The sequence below is a fragment of the Phoca vitulina genome, unplaced genomic scaffold, assembly GCF_004348235.1.
Source record: "Phoca vitulina isolate PV1807 unplaced genomic scaffold, GSC_HSeal_1.0 scaffold28, whole genome shotgun sequence".
Lineage (NCBI taxonomy): Eukaryota > Metazoa > Chordata > Mammalia > Carnivora > Phocidae > Phoca > Phoca vitulina.
This window is the reverse complement of record NW_022589731.1, coordinates 16132869-16154040: the sequence shown is the minus strand read 5'-3', so window position 1 is coordinate 16154040 and position 21172 is coordinate 16132869. Positions and strand designations below refer to the sequence as shown.

General features: G+C 39.4%; 1 protein-coding gene and 1 pseudogene across 1 annotated transcript in view; one reads left to right on the top strand and one right to left on the bottom strand.

The window, feature by feature from the left end:
• Window positions 1-21172, bottom strand: part of INPP5F (inositol polyphosphate-5-phosphatase F) — an 82954-nt gene that overhangs the window by 9517 nt on the left and 52265 nt on the right. Inside the window, exons 8-15 of the mRNA XM_032423060.1 lie at window positions 20524-20703; window positions 19550-19617; window positions 13316-13440; window positions 12476-12553; window positions 11439-11559; window positions 10075-10203; window positions 6802-6919; window positions 4659-4857 (exon numbers count right to left, since the gene is read on the bottom strand). Of these exons, the coding sequence (XP_032278951.1) occupies window positions 4659-4857; window positions 6802-6919; window positions 10075-10203; window positions 11439-11559; window positions 12476-12553; window positions 13316-13440; window positions 19550-19617; window positions 20524-20703 (1018 nt within the window). The remainder of the gene's footprint in view (window positions 1-4658; window positions 4858-6801; window positions 6920-10074; window positions 10204-11438; window positions 11560-12475; window positions 12554-13315; window positions 13441-19549; window positions 19618-20523; window positions 20704-21172) is intronic.
• Window positions 183-3891, top strand: LOC116643952 (annotated as a pseudogene).

Genomic DNA, 21172 nt, shown 5'->3' with positions numbered 1-21172 from the left:
AAATGGGCAAAGGATTTCAACATTTTCTAAGGAAGATAAACAAATGGCCAACAGGCACAAGAAAAAATCCTTCACATCCTTTGTCAATAGGGAAATGCAAATCAAAACCACAGTGAGATACCACTTCACACCCCTGAGGAGTACAATTTAAAAAAAAAAAAAAGGAAAGCAAGTATTAGGAGGTGGAAAAATTGGAACCCTCATACACGGCCGGTGAGAATGTCAAATGGTGCAGTCACTGTGTAAAATAGCTTGATGGTTTCTCAAAAGCACAGAATTACACATGACCCAGCAATTCCCACTCCTAGGTATGTACCCCCAAATAAAAACTGGTGTTCAAACCAAAACTTGTATGTGACTGTTCAGAGTATTACTATTTACAATAGCCAGAAGCTGGAAACAACCTAAATGCCCATCCATGGAAGAAAACAAACAAAATGTGCTATCTCCACAGGACGGAATACCATTCAGCTGTAAGAAGGAATGACGTTCCGATACATGCCACAGCATGTGTGAACCGTGGAAAAATGATGCTGAGCGAACGAAGCCAGTCACAAAAGGTCACATGTTACATGATCCCATTTATATGAAATGTCCAGAACAGAGACATCTATAGAGACAGAAAGTAGATTAGTGGCTGTCTGGGCAGAGGGACAGGAGAATAGGGGGTGATCGCTAGTGGGTACAGGGCTTTCTTCTGGAATAATGAAAATGTGAATATACTAAAAGCTATTGAATTGTATGCTTTAAATGGATGGATCATATGGCATATGAATTATATCTTAATAAAGGTGTTTTTAAAAACATACACAGAACCCGGGAGTGAATGGCTGAGGCAGACAGGTACCAACTGGTGAAGACCCCAAGCCCCACGGCTGGCTGGCTGGCTGGCTGGCTGAGCTGGCGCAGTCATTCCCAGAGCTGCCTCTCCCTGTCCTCCATCAAGGTCTGCCTGCTCTGGGTCCACTGCTCTGGCTCAGCTGGTAGACTGTACAAAGGTTCTGCAGCAACTCAGCTAGCCAAAGAACCAGTTTCCAAACATCTCCCTTCAGGGGCAAACTGTCCACCATCCAGAAGATCTTCAAGCTTTGCAAATGAAGAAAAATACCAGTGGCGAATTTAAAGAAATTTTAGCAGTATTATAAAGGATGGCAACCACAAGACAAAGTAGAGAGGAGCTAACTAGGAGGGTTCTTAAAGAAATTCCAATGGACACATGATACCCATGAGAGAATAATCCACCTGAGAGGAAAATGTACTGAATCTGAAGATGGTACTAATTCTGTATCTGAAAAAGCATCTCCTCTGGAATAAAAGGCAGAAGAGAAGACAAGACTGTTCTGAAACAATGCTGATTCCTGCTCCAGCTCCTCTAGAGCCCAAATCTAAGGCTCCAGATCGCCCGTGCCTCCCAAAGGGGCCAAGACTGCGGCCAGCCACAGGGTGGCGAAGTGTCTCCTATTACCACGAAGATACCAAGACTCTTGATAGGCAGGTCCCTATCCAGCCTGTTTTGCAAGCCAACAAGCCAAAACATGACCTTCAAAGTCACCGACTCCAAAGCATCAGCTTCACTATCTACTCCATCCACATCAGCTTGTCTCACAGCTTCAAAGGCAGTAGTTTCTAGTAAAACAGTAATAGTGGGAAACACAAGAGGCAAGAAAAAAACTAGCAAGTGCTAAGAGCTCAGCTACTGGCAGATGCAACCACTTCTGGTATGGTCAGCCTTAGAGGAGATCCTTCTGAGACCAGAGTGCAGAGTCTCAGACCCAAGTAGTCTGTCCCTGTCACCCAGGAGCAGACCACAGGCAAATGCCACAAGTCTGTTCCCCCCCACACACACCTTGTCCTCCTCTTGAGAATCAATACATCACTTCCTCAGACACTCCCATTGTCCTGTTTAGCAATGAAGCTCCTTGCCCGTTCCTCCTTAGACCCAAGTTAGTGTCTGTACTGAAGAGACAACACACAGAACCATTCTCCATCAGGCACTGATGTGTTAGCACCAACAAGAGAGGGAAGACAGCACGTCAGCCAATGAGATCTAAGCCGAAGGGACAATCTTCAGAATCTCTGTGCCCCATAGGACAAAGGACAAAAGGTACCATTAGGTGCATGACTCTTGACTGTGATGGGCCTCTTTTGGCCACCACCAACCATGAGGAAGAGGAGGAGGAGGACAGCGGTGGTGAATGTGCTTTGGCACGTAACACAGGCAAAGGGACGCTCTCACAATAAAACTTAGCAGTAGACCATCTAAGAAAGAATGAGAAGACATAACATCTTGCAGTGGTGACATGTGAAGAAGAGAGGCAGGGAATCCAGGAACAAATTGGAAATTAGGAGACTTAGCCAGAGGCCCACAGCTGAAGAATTCGAGCAAAGAGCTATCCTAAAACAAAGGCATGAAGAAGTAGACCAGAAAATACAAATGGAACTACAAGGCAGAGTCCGCAGAAAGCTTGGGCAGAGACCCACAGGGGCAGAGCTGGGAGCATGAAGCATTTTGGAATTAGGAATACATAGAGGTCACTGACTCCCCTGACTATGATCATCAGGCACGTAAGTCCTGGGCCAGGTTGAGACCTATAGACAAGGGAGAAGTGCAGAATTAAATGAACTTAAAGGCCCAGAAAGGTTTCATCATCCATCATGAAATGTGAGACTGTTTGGAAATAGCCATCGGTAATCTTTGGCGGTAGCGCCACTTGCTAAAAATGTGATAATGTGCTGGAATGCAAAAGCTCATCTTGAAGAAGAGAGGGCTCTGCTTTTTTTTTTTTTTTTGGACAGTGCTCCTCACCTGTATAACCCAGATGAGGCCACCAAAGGGAAGGATGCAGTGACACTTGCTGTCTAGCATGTGTTATCCGTGTAAGTTATGCTTCACGAGGAGCTTTACCAAAGAAGATGAGCAGAACACAATCACTGGCTCCCAGTTATCCAAAGTCAAATCGTACAGTGCAGGCTTAAAGAAAAATGAGGAGTTCGATTGCTAGGCACTAGAAAGGGGTGGGAGTCAAACAAAATCAGAACAAAAGAGAAGTATTTCATCATGTGAATGAAGAAAAGAGAAAATTGGAGTAGGCATTTGGCATCTGGGACGTTATTATGGATTTGGGAATCTCACCACCCAACAAGTTTTCTTAAAGACCTGATCCTAGGAAAGGAGACCGTCTGGTTTCAGCCCTGAGAGGGTTCAGTTCATACAGCACCGGTACAATACAGCAATTTTGGTTATGCCAGTGAGCCCAGTTTCCAGAAAGACATCTGAGTGTTTTTATACATGTTGTTCTTAAATGCAAGAGACTTCTAACAAGAGACTCTAACAAGAGTGCTTATCCCAATTTTGTAGCAAGCTTTAAATAGCACAGCTAAACACACTTTACATAGTTTGAAACTCCTCATCCAGGATACCAACTTTACAGGAGAATTACAGGATCAGAAATCAAGTCAGGTGCAAGGTGACCTTACAAAATGGGAGTCAGCTTTAGAAATAAACCTTCTGGTCTTTCCCTATTTCAATTATCTCCAAAGTAGGAATAAAAATACTTGATCTAAGGAAGATGATACTGACCATCACGACACCTTTAAAAATCTCAAGTGCAAAGTTAAAACGCAAGCAAAATAACCTGCAGTTATTTCTGAATGGGAATTAAAAGTACTACCTTTTTTGGGGTGCTGCATTAAGTTGAACTGCTATTAAAAAAAATTAAGGTACATAAATAAAAAATTTTTACCAAATGGCTCATAGGAGCATAGAATTTTTCTGCTAATTTGTATGTGAGGAAGACCTCATCTCTTATTTTAAGAGTCTGAAAATTGCATCCATACATAAAGTATTGATTATCAAAGTGAAATAATCCATGAAATTAAAGTCATGGAAGGTTTCCCAATGAACCTAAAGCCAATATTGTTTTTTTATTTATATATATATATATATATATATATATATATATATATATATATTACCTTGCATTCAGTTGTTCTTTCAAGCTTGTTTTATGCCCCTTTTATTAAAATCACATGAAATGTAATATACAATAAAATCTAAATAGAGCCATTTATCCTCAGAGCTTGGTCTAAAACTTTCTGCAATGTTTCTGATTCATAATACTGAAGATTATAATGTTAGATTTCAGCCTAGAAGCAAACATTCAATCTGGTGAATAAATTTAGATCCTGCCGTTCACTTTGAAGAATGACTTGAAACTGATTTTTGTTTCAAATATGCTGAGTATTAGTTGGCCTATTTATTTTGTGAAAGGCCAGGATACTTTACAACCAACCAAAGTAACTAGCTAGCATCACCGCACTTTTTGCTGCACTGTTATGTGCTTCAGAACAATAAACCTAGATCTGGGAGGCGGGTGAGGCCCAGCTGTGAACTGTAGTTCTACAATTTGGGTTTTTAAAAAATCAAATATTCCTTTAAAATATTTCTCTTCATTACTGAGTTGTTTTAATGCCCCTTTAATTTTGCACCCAAGGTGAGGGCCTCAGTCAGCTTGCCTTAGTGACCAGCCCTGTATTTGAAAACTGCCATGCATCACGCATGCATGCCCACAGCTTTATGGACGACCACTAGTACTAACTAGGACAACAGCATCAGAAATTTAAGTGCCATTAGTTACCAGGACATCACTCCAACTCACCTGGGGTCACAGTCAATGAGGGCCCAGCCCCCATGGAACTTCTCATCATCAGGCAGCAGTAACTTCATATAACTTTGTAACAGCTGGTTAATCAGTTCCTGGTGGCCTCTCTGATTCTCCTTATGCAAAGCTTCATGTTCTTTCTCCTTGGTAAATATGGAATAAAGATCTTCTGTCACTGGAATGCCTTGCATCAAATCTAGAGTAGAAAGTGTTAATATCTATCATCATCTTAATTTGCTAATACATTTTTAAAAAACAAAAGAGAATGTAAGACCTAAAACAACAGAACTCATAAGAAAACACAGGCATGAATCTTGGTGATCGTGGATTAGGCTTTTTTGTTTTAGATAGGACACTAAAATCACAAGCAACAAAAACAAAAAATCGACAAAGTGGCCATCACCACAATTAAGAACTTTTGTGTCTCAAAGGGCAAGATCATGAATGTGAAAAGAAAATCCACAGAATGGGTGAGTATTTACAAATCATCTGATATTCTGTATTCAGAATATATAAAGAATTCCTACAACTCAGTAACAAAAAGACAAGCCGATTTTCAAATGGGCATAGAGGGAGGCCTGGGTGGCTCAGTCAGTTAAGCGTCTGCCTTCAGCTCGGGTCATGATATCAGGGTCTTGGGATCGAGTCCCGTATAAGGCTCCTTGCTCAGTGGGGAACCTGCTTCTCCCTCTGCCCCTCCCCCCTGCTTGTACTCTCTCTCTCTCTGGAAAATAAATATTTAAAAATAAAATAAAACGGGCATAGGATCTGAACAGACAAGCTAACTTCTTCATGGTGTGGCCTGTAGCTCAAGCTTCAGGAAGCACTGTAATCCATTCCCCACAGACGGGCAGGACAGCGAGACTGTCAGCTTCTGGGACAGAGGTGCCGACCACTGGCCTTACACAGGGAAGCAGTGAGCCCAGACTGCTACTGGCCTCTCTCTCACCTTTGAAGAAATCCAGCTTCGAGATTCAGGTGAAGCTGATGCTATGGATGGTCAGAGTGAGAGAGGGACAGAGCCTGGGTCTGCAGTGACATAACTGAGCTGCTAGATCCATCAAGGGAGGAAAGGTATCTTATTTTTCCTTGATTAAACTGCTGAAATCCAGTTTTCCAGTCAACACACACCCTACCTGTGGCAAAAACCAAACTTCTTTACACCAGACATCACAAATTCCTAACTGGCCTGTGTCGAGGCCCTACTATTTCATGTATGACAAATAATCAGATTAAAAATAGGATTTAAAAAATATTCTCAGAGACCACAGGACAAGCTGTTACTTTGGTTCTAATCCAGTATGCTCTGCATTTACTTTAATCCTATGAGGTAATACTTTCATGCAAATTCAATTTACAAAATATGCCAACGTATGAATTCCACTAGTCAAGCAACCCTCCATTTCCTCTTCCAAATAATGATAAGAACTGGTTAGGATAATCCCTAAATCTGATACCCTGATATTATGTTTATTCATTCTTTTTTTTTTTTTTTTTAAGATTTTATTTATTTATTTGAGACAGACAGAATGAGAGACAGAGAGAGAGAGAGCACATGAGAGGGGGGAGGGTCAGAGGGAGAAGCAGACTCCCTGCCGAGCAGAGAGCCCGATGCGGGACTCGATCCAGGGACTCCAGGATCGTGACCTGAGCCGAAGGCAGTCGCTTAACCAACTGAGCCACCCAGGCGCCCTGTTCATTCATTCTTATCGGAAAGGATGGTGTGTTGCCTACAGCAAGAAAGTACGATAAATGTCATATGGGGGAAAGAAAGACATCTCATTACATCTCTCAGCCTTGAGTAATGGAAAAACAAATAGAATGTGGGGTTTTCAGTTGATGAGGTTTTAGGCTACCTCATTCCATACTCCAGGAACCTCAACTCTGCCTTCTGTGGCAAGAACAGCAAGCTGACAAATACGTATGGGAATGAGCTGTTGCTCTTGTTGCTTCACCCTAAAAAATTCGTCAAATTCGAGTCTTGTAAAAATGTGAATTTGATTTCTTGGGTAAGATGCTGAATATAGAAACACAAGTATATTATAAAACATGAACTATGTCAATGAAGTTGGTTTCTGTAAAACACTCATCACAGAGGCATAACAAATTTTAAAGAAAGAAAGGCATTTAGGTTCCTTACCTATAACAGCTTGCCTATAAGCATCCTTAAATCGATTCAGGTAATACCTATTTGCCGAGTTAACACCATCTTTCATAACTCCTGCTAACTTCCTTTCTCCTGTCCTTGTAAAGTCACCCTGTCAAGGAAAAAGTCATTTTGACAATTGATTCAAACACAAGAATGTTCCCAAGGTCAATGTGGGCTTTCAATACAAGACCAAAATTCTATAGGCTTTTATAATTTCTAAATAATGTAGTTAAGTTAAAATATCTACTAGTATTTGGCTGTGACCCAAGCACATCAAATCATTAGAACGCTGTCCGTGGCATCAAGTCTTCACAGTTGGATGGTGCTTCAGAGTAAATCCACTCCTGGTAATCTGTAGAATTTCTATAATTTACAGGTCAAAATTTCCTATATAACAAATAACAAGATTTTCAAGCCTCAAACTGGTATGATACTCAAAAATCACAAATTTCTGATGAGGGAAAGTGTGGACAGTTCCCTAGAGTTTATTACAATGGGATTTAACCAGTGTACGTGGATGTGTGTGTACAGAGAAAGAACAGAGATTTCTGTACCTTGCTGCCCATTACAATCACTGTAGAATGATCCAATGAAGATTTAAATTGTTTTGTTTTGTTTCTCTTGCTTTTCACAACAGAGGTGTCAGAGCAAGTCCCTAGAGGGCACTGACTTAGCTGGAGGTTTGTGCCCTTTGATCATCTCTCCATTTCCCCCATCCCCTGGTAAGCACCAACCTCTTGTTTCTGAGTTTGATTTTTTTAGATTCTACATATAAGTGAGATCATACAGCATTTTTTGGAAGAATGTGAGAAGGAATGGCATTAATTCTTCTTTAAATATTTGGTAGAATTCACCAGTGAAACCATTTGGTCCTGGGCTTTTCTTTCTTGGGAGGTTTTGCTTATACTGATTCATCAAATCTCCTTACTCATTGGTCTGCTCAGATTTTCTATTTCTTCGTAAGTCAGTCTTGGTAGGTTGTATGTATCTCTTTCTTCTAAATTGTCCAATTTGTTGGCATATGATTGTTCAGAGTAGCCACCTGTGATTCTATGTATTTCTATGATATCAGTTGTAATGTCACTTTCATTTGTAATTTTGAGTCCTTTTTCTTTTTGATTAGTCTAGCTAAAGGTCTGTGGATTTTGTTTATCTCTTCAGAAAACCAACTCTTGATCTTTTCTATTGTTTTTCCTACTCTCTCTTTCAAATATTTCTGTTCTAATCTTTATTATTTTCTTCCTTCTGCTAACTTTGGGCTTACTTTCTTCTTTTTCTAGTCCCTTGAGATGTAAAGTTAGGCTGTTTGAGATCTTTTTTTTTTTAAAGATTTATTTATTTATTTGACAGGGAGAGACAGAGACACAGCAAGAGAGAGAACACAGCAGGGGGAGTGGGAGAGGGAGAAGCAGGCTTCCCGTGGAGCAGGGAGCCTGATGCGGGGCTCGATCCCAGGACCCTGGGACGATGACCTGAGCCGAAGGCAGAAGCTTAACCACTGAGCCACCCAGGCGCCCCTCTTTTTTCTTTATGTAGGCATTTATAGCTATAAACTTTCCCTTTAGAACTGCTTTTGCCGCATCCCATAAGTTTTGGTATGTTGTTTCCATTTTCATTTGTTTCAAGCTTTTTTTTTCATTTTTTTTATTTAACCCTTTTTGATTTCTTCTTTGACCCATTGATTGTTCAGGAGTATGTTAATTTCCACATATTTATAAATTTTCTAATTTTCCTGTTATCGATTTCTATATTCATACCACTGTGGTCAGAAAAGATACCTGATACAATTTCTATCTCTTTGAACCTTGTTGAGACTTGTTTTGTGGCCTAACCTATGATCTGTCCTGGAAAATGTTCCACGTGTGCTTCTGAAGATGTGTATTCATTCTGCTGTTCCTAGGTGAAATGTCCTATATATGTCTGCTGGGTCCAGTTGGTCTATAGTCCTGTTCAAATTCACTATTTCCTTACTGATTTTCTGCCTGGATGATCCATTGTGGAGAACGGGTTATTAAAGTTCCCTACTAGGGCGCCTGGGTGGCTCAGTTAAGCATCTGCCTTCGGCTCAGGTCATTATCTCAGGGTCCTGGGATCGAGTCCTGAAACAGGCTCCCCCCTCAGCAGGGAGTCTGCTTCTCCCTCTCTCAGCTCATGCTCTGTCTCTCTCAAATAAATAAATAAAATCTTAAAAAAAAAAAAAAAGTCCCCTACTATTATCGTACTGCTATTTATTCCTCCTTTTAATTCTGTTAGTAGTTGCTTTATATATTTAGGTGTTCTGATGTTGGCTGCATAGAAGTATTTCTCTTTAACCAGTAACTTGTACAAGGACTTCTAAAGTCCAATTTCCTTAATTAATAAAAAGCTTTTTGATATTTATCACTCAACTAAAAGATGGACTATTTGATGCTGGTTGAGACCTTGATACAATTTTTTATAAGAAATATCCTGAAATGAACTATTAACCTTGAAGGAATATTAACATAAAACTAATTTAAACTAATTCCACCATTTCTTACTGCCCACAGAAGGAGTATTTGGTGACCAGTAACTACAGTTTATATTTAAATTCTGTGAAGATCCAAGCTCTGTAGGATCTTCAAAAGACTTATTCGTAACAACCACAAAAAGATAATAAAACATTTCTTCAGCATTTACTGTGTGCCTGGGAATGGTCTAAGCCCCCACATGCATTAACTCATATAATCTCATGACAGTCTTGAAGTGTGTCTAGTATTATCCTGTTTTACAAATGAAGACACAGACACAGAGAGGTTAAGTGACTTGCTCAAGGTTGCAGAGCTAGTAAGGGGCAGGGTTGGGATTCAAATTCAGCGGAGGCAAATTATCATACTAGGGACCGAATTCTAGCAACAGACATGTTTTATCTGTGTAACATTTTAAAAACCAACTATTCCACATGAAATTCCAGATTTCTAAACGCCCTTGAAAAGCTGGAAGATCTAGCCACACTGGGCCTCCGTCCCCATACGGCAGCAGTAGAACGGCCCCCTCCTGAGACAAGATACGCTCTTCCTTAGGTCTGCCCCCATCTTCCCCTTTAAGCTAATGGGTGGTCACATTACCTGGCCCCAGGAGAATCTGAATATGTGACCGCTGCCTGAGCCAAACGTTCCAGAAAGGAGTTAAATACATAGACTACCATCTATAGCCCCCACATCTTTCTCTCAAAAATGAAGTTGGTTTAAAACCGCATCCTGTGTCCCACAGAATGATCCACAAAAGCTGGCTGTTGGTACTTGCCTTCAAAGCAGCTGTCCCAGCATACTGTCTGCTAATGGAGTCCCCGTTGTTGGCCCACATTATCTGATAGATCCGATTGCACTTCACTGGTAGGGGCTGTTCCGGGGGCATCACACCTAATTTTTTCAGCTAAAATTAACACACTGGTGGATTAGCTACATATTAGGCAGGAAACCATAGCATAAAATATACACTGCAGAAAACGGAAGCATGTTCATGTACAATTTCGGACCCTTAAATAAAAGAAATGGTGTTTCTGGACTTCTCCAAAATAAAGCACAATTGAGAGAGAGTTTTATCAGTTGCTACACATGATTAAGTAGAATGAAATATTTATACTGTCTTGGTGTAATTTTTAATGTGTAGGCTATTATATTTTGTCTTTGTTTTAAATTTGCCTATGAAATGAGACTATCAAAAAAGCCTCCTGAAACAACAACAATATTAGCAGGAGAAGAGCAGTAAGCGTCCGGTAAGTGTGAACTCTGCGCTGAGGCTAGGGTTCTAAGAGCTTTTCTTATACAAATTATCTCATTTACTCCTCGTAACAACCCGCTGCAATCAATACTCTTATTATGTCCATTTTAAGGATGCAGAGACATAAGTTTAGAGAGGTGGAGCTTTTGCATGGGGTCAACCCCTAATATGTGGTAGAGCCAGGGCTGACTCAAAACCTGGCTGCTTGAGTGCAACATGCGAAGGAAGAGACTCACCACCTCAAAAAAACAGTCCCCAGGTTCTATCAAAAAAGCCCGGACACGGTGCTAAGAAGGTCCACCTGGAGAATTCATTACTCAGGTGTTGTGGGGTTGAAGATCTAAAGGGGGACACTGAGTAACAGATGTTAGGACTGGAGGAAGGAGCCGCCACCAACTGGGGTGTGCAGGATAAAGGCTGGTTCTGTGGTGCCCAAGGAGCCAACAGCTGCCGAGAAGGCGCCAAGACGGCTACAACAGAGGTGAAGCAGCTTGTCCCTTCCTGCTCCTCCGGCCTCGTGGTCTTCCTCTGGCACCCCCTACTGGCAGAGCCTGGGACGGCGCCAGCCGCCTGAGCAGAAGGCGCGGCAGACTCCCAGCCCCAAATACACAAGGCAGGATTTGGAGCTGAGAGAAAAAAGGTGTATGGCCACACACTGCCACCTGATCGACGCTGAAATGTTGGGCCTCACATTTTTGAAATGAGTACTTAAGAAAATGCCACTTAATTCAACTTATTTCTAGTGAAGGTTGTACTTTCCGGGTTTTAATGCAACAAGGACATCTGTCTGTATGCTGTAAATGTTCTACAGAACAACGATCTTACTTGTTTACATGTGGAAAAAAATTAAAAATGAATACTTACAATGCAGTGAACCCCCCAATTACCTGCTGTTCCATGACCACTCGGGCGATGGCGGCTTGGACCACATTGGTGCGATCCAGGCAGTCCATGCAATTGACACGAAATATCCCTTCTTGTTTACATATCACCCCGGCTTGATCGACCCTTTTCAAAAAGAGATTGGGATTATTTTACAATATGAAATACTTTAATAAGGTTTTCCAAAACCACAATTCTTCAGAGTATAGCAATAACACCAGTAGCACTGGTTATCCATCTGTCTGGAATACTACGTGACAGGCACTAATGAGTACTTTGTAGACACTGTTAATTTACACAGTAACTTGATAAGAAAGACGTCATTATCCCCATTTTGAAGAAAAACAAAACAAAACTTGCCTCAAGTCTCACGACTACTGAGTAGAGCTGACACAACCCCAGATTATGCTCTTCTATACACTGAAGCCAGAAGGCACTTTAAAACACCATCCTATCCCTCCCTTTTGACTGCAAGGAGAAATGCACCTAAATGCATCTAGCTTGAACAAAGTCACTTCACCACTCAGTGAGGAGTCCTGCAGCACACCTTGCGTGTCTAATTTCTCTGGCCACCTCTGGTCTTAAAGTCTAATTCGATGTTCTCTCCTATTCTTTAAGCCAATTTCTTCTTCCTATATCTCCCTCCTGCAGTCTGAGAATCATCTTCCTTCCCTGATAATTCTCTGATAATTCTGAAATGCCTGCAAACTGAGACCAAGTACCCTGAAGCCATGTTAGGGATGATGGGAGAGAAGAAGGAAACAGGAAATGTAAACCATGGAACATTAGATGGAATTAAAGAAGAGTCATAGAGCATGTCACTCCATCTTGCCTGACCACCTAACACTTTTTCCCTGTTCAAAGCTAACGCTGCCTGATGACGGACACTCTCTTGAAAAGGAGAACAGGAATTGGGAAGCAAAACAAGAAAAACAAAAATGGTTTTTCAGCTTGCTATTATTTTAATACTTAGTAGTACCAAATACATATGATTTCACAGACCAAGAGTTTATATCAAATTGACTTCTTATGTAATACCTACCAACACCACTTCATGTCAAGAATAATGTCATAAATGGCATCTGTTAGAGTTTGAACATTCTCAAACTTCATTCCTCGGCTAAAATACATGCCAAAAGAAAAAAAAAAATCTTTAATAACAGTTTTTTTTTTAGCTTAAGATACAATATTTAAAGTAGCTTGGAAAAATTAAAGAAAATTACTGCTTTAAGTACATGAGGTTAACACTACTATAAATTATTTAGGCAACTATATAAATGCTTATAATTAATCTGCATTATGAAAGAAAATATATTTAAGAACACATTGAAACATATCACAGGTATCAGAAGCTTCTTTCCCCACCAAATTTTCAATACATGAGTAGATGAACCCACATCAGAGCCAGGATTATGACAAAAGAACCTGGCTTTCAGAATACACACAGGTTAAAGTTACCATCAAAATGATTCACCGATTATTGTTTTTCCAGAGCAAACTCTAGTGAAGTTGATCCATAGGGAAAGAAGTATTACTAATACAGCATAAAAATGAGACAACAGAATGATGTTTAAGTAAAGGGACTCAATTACGTTTGCCAGGCTTGGACCCAAGCAGAAACGAAAAGCTCCAGGAGTTCTTTGAGTGATAAAAGGAAAAATGGAACTCTCCATCTCCATGTTGTTTTGGGAAAGAAAGACTAAATATTTCAGGAATAACTAAATTTTTAGCCAAAATAAAGGTCATCTGAAAATCAAAACTAAGTAACCAGGAGAAGCAGAAATGTTTCTTCCTGATAGGAAGAAAAGAAGTTAAGGGTGCAGGGTAGCATGTATCACAAACACCGGAACGGATCAGAACTCCCGTCAGGAAGCCCTCTTACCAGTGCTCATGGAAGTCAAATGAGACATAAGTGAGGTGTGAGCTGTTGAAGAGCAACACTTGCTTCAGGTAAGCATCGCCAATAATTTTCTCCCTGCCTGCCTGGTCCACCAAGTTAATAATAACCTGTGAGAGTAAGGAAAAACAAATTCAGTTTAATCAGATGTTAAAAACTCAATGTGGTTTTTAATCATTTTATGTGGTATACTGTTTTAGACATATTTTATAGCCATAGTTAGAAATTTATCTCCTCAAGCATCAGCTTTTTTCCATGAAATTAGACTTTCACTTGTTACATTTAGGTTTATGAGAATCATTTACATCAATAGCATTAATAGCTATTTTATGCATTATATATTTGCAATAACCAATTAGAATATGTAATAAAAGCCAGGTCCTTTATCATAGCAAATACATTATTTAGAATAATTTTTAAAGAAATATACAAGACCTACATATGGACACTATAAAACTTTGCTGAAATACAAAAAAGAAAATCTGAGTAAATGGAAACACACTATGGTGCCGGATAGCAAGATTCAATATTGTAAAGATGTCAAGTCTCTCCAGATTAATTTAAATACCCAACAATCCCAATTGAAATTTGATCAGATCTTCCTATGGATGTGACAAGTTAATTCTAAAGTTCATCTGGAAGGATAAACATGCAGAAAAAGTTCTGAAAACTAATAATAAAGGAGTACTTGGCCCATTGGAGAGCAAAACATACTTTAAGTCTATAGCAGTTAAGATGGTAGTACTTGTGTAGAAACAGATGAATGAGGACACAGAACAGGACAGCCATCCAAGAGACTGACCCATGTACATTGAGGAATATAAAATATGGTAACAATATTATTCTGGGATAAGTACAGAATATTCAAAATGGTACTGGAGGGGCGCCTGGGTGGCTCAGTCGTTAAGCGTCTGCCTTCGGCTCAGGTCATGATCCTAGGGTGCTGGGATCAAGCCCCGCGTCGGGCTCCCTGCTCAGTGGGGAGCCTGCTTCTCCTTCTCCCTCTGTCTACCGCTCTGCCTACTTGTGCTGTCAAATAAATAAAATCTTTAAAAAAAAAATGATACTGGAATAACTGTCTGTCTATATAGTTGGGAAAAACTTACTTTAGCTCCCTACATCTCATTATACACAAATTATAGATACATTAATGACCTATGTTTTAAGTTATAAAAAAAATAGAAGAATATTTGGGGTGATGTTTCCATAATTGTAGGATGGGACATGACTTTCTAAACATAAGATAAAAACCAGAGGGCATAAAGAAAAAGATGGACAAATGAGACAATATGAAAATTTAAAACCTTGTAACAGATGACAATACAAATAAGGAAAGGTAAAACAACAAAACAAAAAGAAACAAAGAACAACCTGGGGGAATATACCTGTAACATAAAACCAATAATATATAAGAGTGCTATAAATTTCGTAAGAAAAAAAGAATAAAGGATACAGAGGAAATTCACAGGAGAAAATATACAGAGCCAATAAACATGAGGCTACAACTTTGTTAATAATCAGAGAGAGACAAACCAAGAAAGAGACTCTTAACTATGGAGAACAAACTGACGGTTACTGGAAGGGAGGTGGGCGGAGGATGGGAGAAATAGGTGATGGGGATTAAGGAGTGTACTTGTTGTGATGAGCACCGGGTGTTGTATGGAAGTACTGAATCACTATTTTGTACACCTGAAACATTACACCGTATGTTAACTGAAATTTAAATAAAACCTTTAAAAAAAACAACAAAGAAATACAAATTTGTAACAGAAAACCAGTTTTCATCTATACAGAGACAAAAATTGAATCCTAAATAGAGTCAGCATTGGTGAATATATGGGGAAATGAGCACTGACTCCCATTGTGGCTGAGAGTATAAACTGGTGTGATCTTTTATACTGAGAGTATAAACTGTTGGGAACAAGAGTGCTAGGTATCAAGCTTAAAGGCATACTGTTTGATCTAGCCATTCTACTTCTAGAAATGTATTCTATAAAGCACACAGTGTCCCAAAATATATGAACGTTGCTTTCTGGAAAATTTTTACAACAGCAAAAACTATATCCGGAGGGTCCATCAGTAGAGAAAGAGAGAAAAAACAGCCACGAAATATTAAGTGAGAACAGCTGCAGGACAGTACACATGGTACAGCCCTCTACGGGCTGAATTTTACAAATGGGTATGTATGCATGTGTCAAGACGGTTCTTGCTGCAAATGACAAACCACTGACTCAGATCTTAGAACAGTAAGTCTGGGGGTTGCATGGTTCCAGAATTGCTTAATTCAGTGCTACCAATACGAAATCTTTCCGTCTTTTCCGCCGTCTTCGGCTTATGGGTCAGTCCTCAGGCTGGTTCGTTCACAGTTTCACCAGGGCCACAGCAGTACGTCAAGTCCAGACACAAGCACCACGGAGGGGCTGGTGGTTCCTGTATCTCTTTTTATTAGAGCAGGAAATTGTTCCCAGAAGCTTCCCAGCAGGCTTCCCTCACATCACACCGCATGGCCAAACTGCCAATGAACACACACAGGCCAGTGCCTGAACCAATCACTGGTGACAGAAGAGTGGTGCCACCCTGAGCCAGACCGACCTGCGGGTCCAGCTCTGAGAGAGCAAGTACCCGGGGAGGCAGGTGGGTAAGGGAACGTTACTGGGGTACGGCCAGAAAGGAGGAGGTGTCCGCTCAGTGCATACACAGACACAACTGATATGTACAAACACATTTTGAAAGTCAACACAGAGCAGGGAATGAGGGTGCTGAGGTTATTCTTCTTCCTTTACACATCTCAGTATTGTTACAATTCTTACAATGATTATGGGTTACTTTTTTTTAAAGTTTTTATTTTTTAGTAATCTCCACACCCAACATGGGACTCGAACCCACGACCCTGAGATCAAGCATCGCAGGGCTCCTCCGACTGAGCCCGTCAGGTGCCCCTATGTGTTACATCTAAATTGCGGTTTATTTACTGTAATGCTAGTTAGAATTACACACAGTGCTGATACAGGAACTTATCACATTGTAAGAAGTTCAAATGTAGATAAAGGTCAAATCCTTCTTCACTGCAACCCAGACCCACAGCCTTCCCTGGAGGTAATATGGGTTAGCAGCGTGGTGTGCACCCTTTCAGCCCATATAAGGGTATGCTGATATACATGTGCACGCCATATATGTGTGAGAGCATATACATGGAAAAGAATTACATGTATATATGGGGCGCCTGGGTGGCTCAGTCGTTAAGCGTCTGCCTTCAGCTCAGGTCATGATCCCAGGGTCCTGGGATCCAGCCCCGCATCGGGCTCCCTGCTCGGCGGGAAGCCTGCTTCTCCCCCTGCTTGTGTTCCCTCTCTCACTGTGTCTCTGTCAAATAAGTAAATAAAATCTTAAAAAAAAAAAAAAAGAATTACATGTATATAAATAACACGGTTTTGTTTTGTGGGTTTTAAATGGCAACACACCATATGCTGTTACACAGTCTTTTCTCACTCCACTGTGTGATTTTAAGATCTTTCCACGCTAGTACACACAGATCTACCTCGTTTCTAAGCAATTGTATCCAACATTTTAAATATGCCACGCTTTATCCGCTGACCTCCCGATGAACAGTCAGGTTACCGTGATGCTGCAGTGAACTCCCGCAGGGAACACGTGTTTCTCTCAGGTAGACTTAAAAATTTTTTATATTAGAATTCCAGTTGTTCCACTTCCTTAACAAAGCTTGGCATATACTATCTTTTTATTTTAGTCATTCTGGTGTGTCAGTGGTTTTAATTTCCCTGATGGTTGATGAAATGTAACACCTTTCTTACGTTTATTGGCCTGTTAAATATACCTTTTCATGAATTCTGCTCAAGTCTTTTGTCCAGTTTTCTTTTAGGCCATACATCTTTTTTTGGGGGGGGTGGTTTATAAGAGTTGGGTTTTTTAAAATAACTCCAGATATGAGTCTTTTGTCCTAGATATATATTAAAAAAATCTGAAATATCTTCTCCCACTTTGGTGGTGCCTTTTAATAAACAGAAGTACTTTCTTTTTTATTTTTTTAAAAGATTCATTTGAGAGAGAGAGAGAGTGTGCACGCCAGCAGTGCAAGTGGGGAGAGGGAGGAGAGAAACAGAGCCTGACGTGGGGCTCCTTCTCACCACCCTGAGATCACGACCTGAGCCGAAATCAAGAGTTGGAGGTTCAACCGACTGAGCCACCCAGATGCCCCTTTTGTTTATTTTTTAAATTATTTAATGTAAGTAATCTCTAAACCCAACATGGAGCTTGAACTCATAACCCTGAGATCAAGAGTCACATGCTCTCTGGACTGGGCCAGCCAGGTGTCCCCAGAAGTTCTTTATTTTAATCAAGTCTAATTTATTAATTTTTTCATTATGGTTGGTGATTTCAGCCCTATCTAATATTAATACAGTTTCAATAAATAAATGATAAAACTTCAATAAAAGTTAAAAATTTAGTAAAGTCAAATGTATCAATATTTTTCATTATGGTTAGTGCTTTTTATTTTTTTATGTTTTTTAATTTTTATTTTATTTATTTTTAACATTTAATTGCATATGTTAGTTTCTATGGTATCAGCAGCAAAACTGATCAAACTTGGTCAAGTTTGATCAATTATACAAACATATAAAGATTTCTCAAGTAAGAGTGGTGTGGTCTCCCTGAAAGCAAGGGGGTAGGCATTACTTTAATTAGGCCTTCATATTCTAAAGTCTGACCCTAGAAATCATAGATGAATTTCAAATTGAGAGCTCATAGATGATTGGGTTAGCTAACTCAAAAAGAGACTGAGGTATTGGTTGGCACTTTTTAAGTCCTGATTAAGACCCGAGGTCAAAAAGATGTTCTGGGGCACCAAAGAGAGGCTGGGCTAAGGCCTTGGGCTTTTAAAAAGGAAAAAAAAAAAAAAAGACCTTCTATATTTTCCTTTAAAAGGTTTATGGTTTTGGGGCGCCTGGGTGGCTCAGTTGGTTAAGCGACTGCCTTCGGCTCAGGTCATGATCCTGGAGTCCCTGGATCGAGTCTCGCATCGGGCTCCCTGCTCGGCAGGGAGTCTGCTTCTCCCTCTGACCCTCCCCCCTCTCATGTGCTCTCTCTCATTCTCTCTCTCTCTCAAATAAATAAATAAAATCTTTAAAAAAAAAAAAAAGTCTCAAAAAAAAAATAAAATAAAATAAAAGGTTTATGGTTTAACTTTTCACATTCAGATCCATATCCACCTGGAAATGATTTCTATATATAATATGTAGTATAGATATCAAAAAGCAAAACTACTGGACTAATAGTCTAAGCATATTTTATTTTGATTGATAATACCACCTATAACAGCTGTACCAACTTGTTTCCACTAGCAATGTGTGAGAGTTCTCATTTCCCCAATTACCTGCCTTTATCTCTTATTATCAAACTTTATACTTTTTTTCAATCTGAGGATTTACTTTTTATTTTCCCGCTCAGCCTTTCTTTGCAAGGATTGCACAAAACTTATAGATTACTTTTGGAAGAACTGACATCTATTCAGTATTAGTCCTTCCTTCCGGGAACATGGTATTTTCTCTCCATTTATTCAGGTTTTCTTTTGTGTTCTTAGTGATTCTTTCTCCCATTTCCCGCCTCCATACACATGCTACCTTTTTTGTATGTTTATTAGGTTATTTTGTTGTTGTTGCTGTTAGAAAAATGCATCCTATAACATTACACATTCAGACTGGTCATTGCTCATGGGTAAGACTTACTGATTATTCTATATGAATCTCATACCCGAAATCTGGTCATCTTATTGAACTTGGAATTTTACTTAAGAGTTTTCACTTGATTTTAGTCTATATGATCACATTCCTACATATGAATACATAAGAAAGATGGACAGAGAAAAAAAGATATTGAGAGATACATATCAAATTGTTACCTTCAGAAGGCAGAACTATAGGTGGTTCATTCTATTCATTTCTTCTCTAGATACTTCTTGGCCTGTACTAACTAACTGACAGACTGATATCTAAAAACAGTCTAAAGTAGCTGATTCAGTGATAATTCATCTTTAAGAATACTGAAAATACTCTTAGCTTATGTATTCTTCAACTTCATGACAAGATGCCATTTTGCTTCATTACGAATAGTACATTGTTATTTTCATGAAATTTAAAGAAACAGATACATAACCACGGCTGAATATGAAGGAACATTTTATTACTACAGATCAAAGCCCACCTGTTTTTTGTAAATTTTCAGCTGTTCTTCGAAATGGGCACAGAAATACGCAACAGTGTCCTTTTCACCTACAAAGAAGTGATACAAAATCTATTTTTCTTTCTAACGTTTGAGGCAGAAATTAGTGTCTATTCCATCTTTACTTTAACGTTTCAATAATTTATTGACAACCAAATGTAACTAAGATGGTCCAAAACCAGTACTTTAAAATAAAATGCAAAGCCAAAGATCTCGGATTCCTTTTCCCCTAATCAGACTGAACTGAACTACACTGGAAGCACACACTAGGAAACCAGGACCTTTACTGTTCATGCATCCAGCCTATTGTTAGAAAGGGTTCCAGGTAGTTTATAATAAGAGACTAAAACCCTTCTACAAATATGAATGTTAAAAAATGAAGGTTTACTGGATTTTCACAAATATATATTAAGTTTTGAGAGAAAAATATTCTGTAAACAATTTTTAAAATCAACCTCACTGAGTAATCTGATTAGATTGATATGACTTTGCTATTCCTAGGCTACAGTTAAAATACTGGAAGAAATTAAATCCTCAATATTTAAAACAACAACAAACCTTTCACAGTGAGACATCTGAGTAAAGGCATCTTACCTATTTTTTGTAGATGCCATCTTTAGATATTTCCTACTTTTATTAATATTGACTACATTTACCCTTTTCCAAAAGTAAGCATTTAAGAAAGTATTCTCCAAGGAAACAACGGTTTAAAATCTGTGAAATAAGCTATGTTTTACTCTATTGTTAGGGAGTTTTTTATTGTTAAATAACTTACTTAGATTGTCAACAATCATCATTCCTCTTGCAAATACTCTATCACCACTAAATTTCACCATGGGTTATTGTTTTAAATGAAGTATCTAGCCCAGCAAATCCAAACCTATAAAGTACCTAATATTTAAAAAAATATTCTCTCCGAAATCCTCATTTGCAAACCGAGTAACTGACAAGCTTACTTTTGTCCAGCCGGGGTCGTGGATTGTATCGATACCCGACCTGGCTCCAGAAGACAGGCACAGAGCCTCGTGTTTGAATAAATGACAAAGTATGATTATGAACATGAATTAACTGCTCAGTTTCCACATAATTTGCAACATTCCCATTTTTATCCACTCCTCTCCGTTTATAACGCATTCCTAAAAGACAATTAAAACAGAAAACAACAACATTAAAAAAAATGATTTAGTCTGATCAGATATGCTTCTTAACCAAGCACGTCTTTCAGGATAGCTTGAAGGATCTAATGTGCAACTGCCAGGCAGAACAGTAACAAGTTCCCCAAAACTCATAACTATATGCATCATTGTTTTTTAAAAGTTGAAGTGAAGATACTTTCTGTGAACTGAAAGGGAAGGGTGTTCCCAAGGGTGCTAGCACTCAGGAAGGATTTATTACCGTAATACAGGCTGTCAGTGGGAACAATGGTATTTAGAAGCATATCCCAAGTGACTCTCTTTTCTTCTCCATATATATACCTCCTTTTCTTTCTGCTTTTGTTAACTCTCCCCCATTCACCTCCCTCCAGAAATTGGTCCCCAATTACATCACACTATTTAGAGTCACTGAGCACTTTGAAGCCAATTATGTTTCCAAATCCATTATTGT